At 36.6% G+C, this 11,543-nt stretch overlaps 1 protein-coding gene across 4 annotated transcripts in view; it reads left to right on the forward strand.

Moving 5' to 3' along the window:
• LOC116287515 (glutamyl aminopeptidase) overlaps positions 1-8,033 on the forward strand; it is a 31,933-nt gene extending 23,900 nt beyond the window's left edge. For all 4 annotated transcript variants that reach the window (XM_089034895.1, XM_089034888.1, XM_089034902.1 and 1 more), the window contains 10 exons: positions 27-106; positions 440-564; positions 932-987; positions 1,076-1,226; positions 2,903-2,976; positions 3,601-3,711; positions 4,761-4,928; positions 5,359-5,502; positions 6,264-6,348; positions 7,474-8,033. In XM_089034895.1, the coding sequence (XP_088891021.1) occupies positions 27-106; positions 440-564; positions 932-987; positions 1,076-1,226; positions 2,903-2,976; positions 3,601-3,711; positions 4,761-4,928; positions 5,359-5,502; positions 6,264-6,348; positions 7,474-7,641 (1,162 nt within the window). In that variant the 3' untranslated portion in view covers positions 7,642-8,033. The remainder of the gene's footprint in view (positions 1-26; positions 107-439; positions 565-931; positions 988-1,075; positions 1,227-2,902; positions 2,977-3,600; positions 3,712-4,760; positions 4,929-5,358; positions 5,503-6,263; positions 6,349-7,473) is intronic.
• Positions 8,034-11,543: the final 3,510 nt, after the last annotated feature.

Raw genomic sequence — 11,543 nt, forward strand, 5'->3', positions numbered from 1 at the left:
ATGATCCCTTGGTTTTATTCATTCAGATACTCATGGGTGATTCCACTGTCCTACGTCATCAACAACAAGACAGGCAGCCATTTTGATTGGATGAACATGTCATCAAGTATGTGTTACTTCATGTTGATAGTCCATGAAAGTCCACTGTTAAATAGGCCATTTTATGTTGGTTATGCTTTGATGCGTATCGCTGTAATTAGTATTGGTTCCTGTGTTTGACTTTCAAACGTGCTTTGGAAAACAATGCTTTGGAAAATAAACTAGCATTGATGTGTGTGAATCAAACAAAAACTTTTCATACCATAAACAGAAAAAGGGGTCTTTTCCAGAAATCATATTCAAGAATTAGAACTTTATTTGTTGGATTGCTTGGGAATAAATGTAAGTATTGAATTTTATAAACTAATGTTTCATTAACGACATTATTCATAATATTCAGCGGTCATTCCCTGGGATGGTCGTGGATGGATCAAAGCAAATACGAACTACAAAGGGTTTTACATCACCAACTACGAAGAGAGCAACTGGAAAGCACTTGCGAAACAGCTGAATGATAACCACACGGTAATGTGGACAATATGCATGCGCACAGCTGAATGACAACCACACGGCAATGAGAACAATACGCATGCGTACAGCTGAATGAAAACCGCACGGTAATGAGAACAATACGCATGTGCACAGCTCAATGATAATCACACGGTAATGTGAACAATACGCATGCGCACAGCTGAACGATAATCACACAGTACTGGGAACAATGCGCATGCGCGCATCTGAATGATAACCACGCGTAATGTTGAACAATAGAAATGCGAACAGATTATTAATTATTACAAGATGATCTGATAATATGCCTACTAGTCATGCTAAAGAAACCATGCATAGTGCTAACATAACTCATCATTGATCTCAATTTCTTTTCTCCCAGGTTCTCAGTCCCTCAGACAGGGCTGGAATTCTTATGGACGCATTTCTTCTAGCAGAGTGAGTCAGTTTGAGTTTCCTCCATTTACATAAAATATTTTAACGCTCGCTTTGATTCTCTACTGACTTTCTTATTGTGTTTTCAAAGGGGCAACAAACTCAACTACTCTACAGCCATTAACATGACTGAGTACATGAGAAAAGAAACAGAATATGTCCCTTGGAAAGTTTTATTTCAAAAAATAGTTAAACTCCAAGATATTTTACCACGAACTAGCAAAGCTTATAAATATCTACTGGTAAGGATTAGACTATTCGAGTATGCCTTGATTTTATAAGTGTTTCTTTGTAGGTTTGCATTACATTATATCATAAATGAAGATGTTTTTTAAAAACATTAATATGTATCAAGATTCACTAAATAGTCTCCAATATTTTGTGGTATTGCCGTTTCAAAATTCAGGTTTCCGCTTGGCTAACGAGCCGGCGAAAAGGAAAGCTTGTGCGCGCGCGCGTCAAATTTTCACGCTTGTTGCTTGCGCCCTTAGCTTATATTTTCACCCAACTAGCCGTCCATATTTTGTGGTATTGTCGTCTCAAAATCGTAATTACACCTTTTGCTGTTCATTAACAGAAAATGTACAATTATTTGTGCCAATAGTTGTATCAATAACGTGTAATGTACTTTCATCAACACCACAAGTAACATCATTAGCGCGGATCAACTTTCAATAAAGACAATTGAATATGCGTGTACATTCATGGGCATCAATGGACAATCAATAGCGCGTTTGTACATTCATATGCGCGGATTGTATTTTCTTGTGCGCGAAATTCAACTTCAATAACACCAAATGACAAACAATAGCATTTATGGACAATCATTTACCCAAAAGTGAAAATTCATTAGTGCTATTAGCATAACCATTGACAATCTATAATGCGTTTGGACAATCATGAAGGTCAATGTTATATTCTATAGCGTGGTTCGACAAACATTTGCAAATACATAATGCATTAGAAAATACATTCCGCGCATATGAATGTACAAACGCGCTATTGATTGTCCATTGATGCCTATGAATGTACACGCATATTCGAATTGTCGTTATTGAAAGTTGATCCGCGCTAATGATGTTACTTGTGGTGTTGATGAAAGTACATTACACGTTATTGATACAACTATTGGCACACATGAATGTACATTTTCTGTTAATGAACGGCAAAAGGTGTAAACGAACATGTTTTCTCGCTTCGTCTACGGCTCTTAGAAAACGTGCTGAAGTACAAACGTTTTTCTGCAGTGTCGCGATGACCATGTCATCACAAAGTTTTTCAGGTTTTTTTTTTTTTTTTTTTTTTTTTTTGTGTGATGTTATGTGCCATGCAAGGTTTGCAGGGGCGGCGGAAGCTGAAAAATTTTGGGGGGGCACTCCAATATTTCACGGTACCTTGAAATGACCCCCCCCCCCCTCTCCCTGTTTAGCTTGATTACAAACGTGTATGTGTGATATTTCAATCAGTAACATTTAACCACTTGCAATTGTGCTGAGAGACACAAAAATGATGCAAGTCGTCGCTAGATATATCGTATATTTTTTAGATACAGAAAATTATGTAATATCAAAATAATAAATAATGGTAATCATAACCAAATCTCATGCGTTTTTTTTTGTGTGTGAGGCATTATATTCTGGGGGGGCCAGGCCCCCCAAAAAAATCTAGTGGGGGGGCCAGTGCCCCCCCGGCCCCCCCGCTTCCGCCGCCCCTGGTTTGAATAATATAAGGTTTGAATTTAATTTTATGTTAAATAATAGAATTTATAAAAGTTTGCTTATCTTTGAGGCGTATTCAAACATTTTCTAATATTTTCCATTTTCCAACAGTCTTTGGAAGCAAAAAACTGCATTATCTAGTTGATGAGATAAGTAATGATACGATGATATGAAAACCATAGTTTTCTTCTTTGCTTTAGAAATATCTCGTATATCTTGGGAAAAACCATTACGATAGACTTGGGATCGAAGACACTGGTGGAGCCATTGACAAGTAAGCTTGAGTTACCTAGCTTCATAGTTACATATCATTAATATGTTTTAAAATCAATGCAAACTATTTTGTATCTTGAAAATCAATATAGCTAAAATTAACATATTAAAGCTAGCTAACTCAAGGTGTGTTTGGATTTGTAAGTCATTTGTAGTCTTAATGTTTTAATTATTGCAACTGATAGTTTGTAAACTTCAAATCCTTATTGTTACCCATTTCTTTTATTAGCAAATTTTTAGATTAATTGAATGATGGAGTTATATTCAAGCGAATACGTAAAAAGTAAATTTATTTCGATAATTCTTCATAATTACGCGACCAGTACAGCCCAATTGATGGTTTTCAACCATTTCCAAGATAATTAAATAACAAAAGACACGGCGGCCATGTTGGAGGATATAACAAAAGAATTCATTGACAATTCTTTTGTTAAGTTCCTCCAACATGGCCGCCGTGAAAACCATCAATATCTATGTAGTTTTGTCTCCTTTTACTTACTCAAAGTACTGTCAATTTGATTAATTAAAAGCAGACTTCTGGAACTGTGTACATGTGGGCTGCGTTATCATGAAAGTGTTCCTATAATGCTGTAAGTTTTATTTATACTTTTGAACTACATTCCAGGGCAATGCGGTTCGAATTACTGCGTCTTTTCTGTGAAGCTCAGTACGAGTCATGTGTCGACAACGTCACCCAACTATTTCAGGCGTGGATGAGGAATCCAAAAGCTAATAGGTTAGTTGCGTTTTTATCTTAGTGTACCGAAACAATATTTTCTATTGTTTGGTACACCAATATGGCTGCCTTGTGATCACGTGTGTAAATTCTCTATTAAGGAAAAATAAAGGACATGCTAATTATACACCTAATTATGTGATGTTTACATGATCAGTCTCTAGAGAATTGTTCCTCTATGATTCTCAAAATTTATTCGTTCATATTCATGTGGATATGAAAAAAATTGAAAGAAACATTACTCTTGAGGATACCATACAAACATCACATGCTTTGAAATAAGTAATTTACATACGAAGGTAATTAGGTATATTGCTTGTTTCCATGGTCACTTGTGATTTTAAACGACATATTTAAGGCTAAAAAACAAGGTGCAGTGTTGTCGGCAACATTTTATGCAGCCATGAGAAATGCAATGCACTGTGAGTGTGATACGCAGGCAGCCACTTTGTGCATCCTTTGCGAAAACTTTACACTGAACTAGCTATAGTGGATCGCTTTCCTTAATTAAAATATAGAACCATTTCACACTACGTGTGACAGTCCTAAAAATTGAAAATAGCTGTCACCAAAAGCCTTGTACGCACCGATAGACCGAATTCGCTTAAGTGACCACGAAATAATGGTTCCAGGTCGAGGTTGAATCTGGTAAGATACAGAACATGTATGAAAACATGAAGTTAAACCTCGACTTGAGGCCATTGTTTCGCGATCACTCAAGCAAATTCGAGAATTAGATGTTTTGTCAACATCCAATTGGGACGTAATGATTTCCCAATTCAGATCACGCATTATATCCTGGAGTATCACTCCTTTGTTTAATGGTTTCACAGGAATGACACGTGGTTTGAAGTCTTTCTATTATGACTTTTGCTTGAGTTTTGAGTTTCTCTTTTAAATGATCACCGCTAACATGACATGTGTACGTGTGTTTTGTTATGTAACTTTGCTTCATAAATTAAACTGGGTTACATATTACGACCAACAACAAAAGAGACATTGAGTACAGGACAACAAAAATAAATTAATTTTACGTCGATCTTATTCAGCATTCCACCAAACCTTCGTGAACTTACCTTCTACCATGGTATTGCTCGTGGTGGGGTAAAGGAATGGAACTTTCTTTACGACCAGTACAACAAAACACAAAACGAGGCGAATAAAAGGACAATCTTGGTCGGCTTATCTGCATCAAGAGAGGCATGGGTCATAGACCGGTGAGTTATTGATATTCTAAATGATTTCAATTTAAGGGGTGACTATCCTAAGGATATCCTTTACATTTTGAATGTCAATTTATCATTAATCAAGGCGTCATTTGAGTTTCGATTTAATGTTCTCAGTTATGGTCTTTATAAAAAGACGATCTGCGCATGTTCGCAAAATTCGGCTGGAAATTGGATGACGAGCGTGTTCTCAGCGAACTTTTGTTTAACTTGATATTCTTAAGTTAGTGCGGCTTTATGATAGTTATTTTCCATTTTAATTTATTTCAAATTTATGCCAGAGAAATTATCTGTATACTTTGAATGAAGAATTTAAATGGTTTTATCGATTAGTAAAAGGTAAAATTTTCCTGTTTAAGGTTTGTCAGTACTTTTGAAAAGCAATAATGAAACTATTATGATAATGTTATATTTCCTGTAGATATTTGTCGTATACCCTGGTACCTGGACGATTTGAAGAGGAAGACATCCAATATATATTCTACTGTATTAGTAAATACAACCCCATTGGTAGTCAGCTAGCTTGGAACTTTGTACGTGTTCACTGGGAACTTTTTGTGAAAAGGTAAGAATTTCGCGGCTATTGCAGAAGCTCTTCTGAAATAGCATTTTATTACTTTCATAGACTCTTATTTTTGAGAAAGTTGTCTTCCTAATCAGACATGAGCGTTACACTCTATTGCATTCAAACAATTGTTGCAATTGGTTTAGTTTCTATACATTTATTGTATTGACCCAATAGTCCCCTTTACACTTCCCTGCGCCATCTTGAAAGGTAGCCGTGAATTTGCATCGAAACAAGACGAACGGTGAGCTTGCAATGATAGAGATCTTTTCTAACACCTTGGACAATTATTCACGTCTCTATCATTGTAAGCTTAGCTTTCAAAATGGCGCTGGGAACGGTGAAAAGGACTTTGGCCTCCACTTAAACTGACAATTTTAGAATGCAATAGAGTGTAACTGCCCTGAACGTAAGGTTTACGCAAGACAATATTAAAGGCATCATAGGAAAGACTTTTCGGCCCCCAAACCGCGCACTTGCTGATAATCCCTTCCACTATCTGGATCAAAAAATTATAATATTTTCAAAGTGTCAACCTCAACTATGAAAGCTAGGTTTTACCAAGTATACTCCTCGCATGTATCGCCTTGTATTTCTACCGAGTGGGTATACCTTTTTGGAAGTCGAACCAAGAATAATAGTATAGTCCCTTTGGTTGTCAGTGGCTGTAGTCACAAGTCGACCAATTCCAGTTTCCAAGACGGGCAGTGAAGAAAGAATATTATTGAGCTATTTATCTTGTCTCTTAATGTTTTCCTCAGATTTGATGATACAAACACGTCACTCTATTCCAAAGTGGTTCCTGAAATTCTCAGTAACTTCAATACTCCTTATGAATTAGCTGAGGTAGGGTCTGTCTCTTTATCTTAAAGTGCTTATAAGTCTTTGCACAATATTTTCAGAATTGATTCTTTAGATAGTGAATAGTTGATTGTGAAAATATTTCGTCATTTTAATGTCGGGCCTTTGAGATACGAAGGTTTATATTCTCAATATGTTAATGACTATGATGTAACATAACACAATTTAATATACAACACTGCACTCGTTCTGGATTACAGTATTTTAAAAGCATCACCCTTTTACTCGTGACTCACGTCAAGGGTCTTACAAATTTGTTTTCAAAAAATGTCCGGCGTTCAATATTAAAAGTTGCCACAAAATAACTCAAATCCCTTATGTTAAGTCATAGTCATTAACATATTGGAAATATAAACCTTCGTATCTCAAAGACCCAACATTCAAATGACGAATTATTTTCACAATCAACTAATCATTATTTAAAGAATCAGTTCTGAAAATATTGTGTAAAGGCTTATAAGCACTTTAAATTTAGCGTCATTTCTGTCACGTCACATGTTATGAGCTGAACCACCTAATATCCCCAGGTGCTTGTTTCCTTTCTAGTGTACATGATAATTATTTATGCAAATGCTGGATTTAATTCATCCATTTCGCTTCTGTATAACGCGCTACTTCCAATTTAACATAATTAAAATTCAAAATAGCGATCTTTGCCAAGCTTTCTAAAATTGATATGTAATTATCAAGGTTGAAGTAGCAAATAAAATACAGTATGGAACTAAACACAACTCGCCAGCATTTATTCGATTCTGCATTAGTTTTTTTTATTTCTTCTACATTTTTAATTTGTCGTCCCCTTTTCCTGTGGATGACGAAACCGATCACTTGGACTTGGCCCATGCACATCACCGTTTTATGTACATGTCTAATGTCTATATATTATATATATATATTTCAAATGCATGGTCTCATATTCGTTTTTTGAAAGTACTTTAAAATATCCAACGTCAGAGGAAAAATGAAAAAATTTCGACGATGGGTCACTGGAAAGCTGTGTTCGGCCCGAAATCTCTAGCATAGCCGTAAGTGCTTCGCGCTGCTAAGAGCTACTGCAGCACTTATTGCTATTTTCACTACTTTAATTAGTTCAATTCTCTATCTTTTCAGGTTCAAACGTTTCATCAAAGAATTATAGAAAATATCGATGATGAAGATCGCCTTCTTTCTGAACAAGTAGAAAATGATATCAAAAAGCGTATTCTTTGGCTTAAAAAGAACCAAGAGGAAATAGAAAACGCACTGGAATCAAACCTCCAGAAACATTATCTAATCTGACCATATGATGTAAGCCATGTATAGGATATTGCGAGGCTTAAAGAGAGGACAAGCTCATGCAGTGCAGAACACGAAATAGTTATTGTTGACCCTTTTATGGTTAAATAAGTCACTTGCATGTTGGTGTTATTTATTACCACTACCAGATCGTATTGCACACTTTCTTTTCTTCAGTTAGTTAGCACCAATTGTCTCAAATTTGAATAAGAAAGAAAATTCTCGAAGGATTTTGGTAGTGGTAGTAAAATGAAGCAATAATGCAAACGACCTTTTTACTGAGGTTCAATCAGCTGATAAAGTCTTTGAATCTCATTATCTGCTCCTAGTGGTCAAACACTGACCACCATGTGTTGTCAACAAGAAAAAAATTATATTGAAAACTTGTCATCCAACTTATGAGCATTCTGCCCAAGAAACGAAATGACGTCAAGTTAAATCCAGCAATTAGAGAATTTACAAAAGAAGGGGAAAACGTAGCCGTATCTATATATGCTTCGAAATGACTTGTTCAGTTTTAAACGATGTATGGCAAATATCACTAAACATATTTGGATGGCAGCTGCGTTTGGTGAATAGTAATGGTGTTGGTGCTGGTGCTGGTGCTGGTGCTGGTGCTGGTGCTGGTGCTGGTGCTGGTGCTGGTGCTGGTGCTGGTGCTGGTGCTGGTGCTGGTGCTGGTGCTGGTGCTGGTGCTGGTGCTGGTGCTGGTGCTGGTGCTGGTGCTGGTGCTGGTGCTGGTGTTGGTGTTGGTGTGCGTTTTTAAGTGGGGGAGGGGTGAGGGATAGTTATCTTTATTAATATATATCTATCTCCTTTTTTGGTTAAAGTTGTATCCAGTATCTGAAATCTCTTGGACCTCGTGTCGAAAATGTGGGACCCTTCCCCTACCCCCGTTTTTGATGTCCATCAAATCGACGGACGGATCCGCAAATAGAGAGACCACAACAGCATGACAGTCCGCGTGTATATTTATATTTATTTAATTGGCTGGTATTTAACAATAATTCGCAGAAGGCTAAGTAGTTATCGGTGAATAGTTATCGAGCCACAAGGCTTCGAATCTTCACCATAAACACTGAACCTGAGGTGAATAATTGCTTGTTTTAGTAATATCAATTTACGCACTACCTGCCACCTGCCTAAAAGCGGAGCTCCCATTATCTTAGAAACTATCAAAATAAACTTAAAAGGGAACATTCTTTAACTATTTTTATTATTCAAGATAAATATAATATACCCCATCCATAATAAAGATCAGATATTGCAATATCAGGTTTAGTGAAATTTACCTATAATGCATATGTCTTTCATTCAAATCAGAATTTTAGAGATTCCCAAAAAATTTCAAGACCAACTTCAACAGATTTGAAAACTGGTAAAAAAATACTTCTAATTCTTTTACATAAAGATGTTTTGATATCCATATGAAGTGTTTTACACTTCTCGATTGTAAAAAGGTACCTTTAAGGACATTTATGTACATTGTGTATAATAGCGCAGCGCACTGATTCTAAAAATAGCTTAAAGATTCGGACAAACATTGCATTCTGTTTAACCGCTACGAGGATTATACGAACCGATTTTATTATTTTTACTTAAAGTTACAATAATAACCCATGTAAACTAAGATCAACTGCGATCGGCTGTGAAAATTATCTGCTGAAAGTAAACTTGTAAGTTTGTTTGTCCGAATTTCGCCTTTGTCTTCGTTTTTATGACGTCACGGTTGCGCTGCGCTATTGGAATAGAATTTCACGTAACGCGAAGGCTTCAAGTCCACGCTTATAGCACAATAACATTTTTTTTTAATTGCACGATGCTAGTTATTTGGTTATTTTCTAATCTTCTGTGAAGAATGGGGAAGATCAATTTATTTCTTTATAAAATACGACTTATTCTTTAGGGCGCAGAATGCCCGGACATATTGTCTTTGCCGCCTCATTTGCATTAGCTCGTAATCACTGAAGCGCGCGGAAAATTTGAAAATTTTGACTCGATTTACAAAAGAACGAGTCAATTTTGCGACAGACACGTTAATACAAGGCAACTTTTCTTGGACTTACGGTAACAAAATACCGGGCTTGCGGCTTGAAAACTAAAGTAATACTTCGCAGTTAAAAAACAGAAATAATATCCATTTGCCTTCGAAAACTGGTAATTTTTGAACCAACATTTACTTGTCTCATTTGAAAAAATGTTGTCGCTTGCGACCTGGATATTAAAGACTCTCTTGTATATTCAGCAACGAGCCCAAAATCATTGATATACTATTTGGTTTAATAGAATCCATTTTTATCGAAAGATTTTAGTGAGGATTTTGATGAACATGGCCCATTATTATTCATAGAAAAAAGAACCAGTAGAATCATGAGTGTTGTTTGGATTGTTTAAAGTTTCTTGGCAACAAATAAACTATAAGATTCAAGTATTCAAGTATGAGTTTACTCTTACTAGATCTATGAATCACTAGAATCATGAGTGCTGTTTGGATTCATTTGTTTATAGTTTTCTTGGCAACGAATAAACTATACTAAGATGCCGTATTCGAGTAAGAGTTTACTCTTACTCTGAGATCAATGAATCACTGGAATCATGAGTTGTGTTGTTTGAATTGTTTATAGTTTTCTTGGCAACGAGTAAACTATGAAATGCCGTATTCGAGTATGAGTTTACTCTTACTAGATCTATGAATCACTGAAATCATGAGTTGTGTTGTTTGGATTGTTTATAGTTTTCTTGGCAACGAGCATACTATGTGCTTTGCTATCTAACCTGTTTTTTAAGAAGGTCACTATGCTGGGATGCCCATCCCCCCCAGAACTTACTCTTCACTCTTGGTCCAGGACTTGCCCGAAAGAGCCTAGGGTGTCAGGAATTCGGTTTGATTTTAGAATTCCAAACCTACTTTGAGGCATTCGAGTGCAGTTAAGGCTGAAGGGGTTTCCTCTACAGCTGCCCTTTTTGAAATTCATGTTTGATTTCTTCATTTTTTACCCAGAATAGATGATTTTCTATCAGTAAATTTGCATGAATAAGCCAATTGGGCCATGCATGGCTGGCCAAAACAATAATTGGTGCCTTTCTGTGGGTTGCAGCATTTTAAGTATTCTTGTTTGGTTGTTGGTCTCCAAGCATTTGCATGCTATGCCATTTGATTTACGAAATATTGTACTTTTTCAAAGGCACAGAATCAGATCAGCCAAGCCTAGTTCTGACGTCAACGCTTCCCCACTGCCTCTGCAAAGCGCTCCACTCTCAGCGCCAAGCTTGGCTTAAGGCTTTGTTTTGATTTTGTTTTGTTTTTCCCAGGCCCAACACTCAGTCGGTGCATGCGCACCTGAAAAACTGACAAGATTATTAAGGTAAGAGACCCATTATAGTGCTACATAGATGGCTGACATTTTGGTTCCCAAGGGTGGAGGGGGGGAAGAGGGAAGGAGGGGCGGAGCTAGGGGTGTGCACAAGGCGCCAAAACAGGAATTGACCTTTCACTTGCAAAGCATTCCAGTGTGAAATTCTGACCACCTAAGCAAGCTCATGTTAGGGGTGGGGGGTGTGTGGGGGGTGGGTTACCTTTTCATAAAACCGGTTATATTTATTATATTTCTATTTCTAGTTCTAGTTCTAGTTCTAGTTCTAGTTCTAGTTCTAGTTCTAGTTCTAGTTCTAGTTCTAGTTCTAGTTCTAGTTCTAGTTCTAGTTCTAGTTCTAGTTCTAGTTCTAGTTCTAGTTCTAGTTCTAGTAGTTCTAGTTCTAGTTCTAGTTCTAGTTCTAGTTCTAGTTCTAGTTCTAGTTCTAGTTCTAGTTCTAGTTCTAGTTCTAGTTCTAGTTCTAGTTCTAGTTCTAGTTCTAGTTCTAGTTCTAGTTCTAGTTCTAGTTCTAGTTCTAGTTCTAGTTCTAGT

The sequence above is a fragment of the Actinia tenebrosa genome, unplaced genomic scaffold (genome assembly GCF_029948245.1).
Source record: "Actinia tenebrosa isolate PJP-AT-01 unplaced genomic scaffold, QUT_ActTen_1.0 PGA_scaffold0__85_contigs__length_37466705, whole genome shotgun sequence".
In the NCBI taxonomy this organism is placed as follows: Eukaryota; Metazoa; Cnidaria; class Anthozoa; order Actiniaria; family Actiniidae; genus Actinia; species Actinia tenebrosa.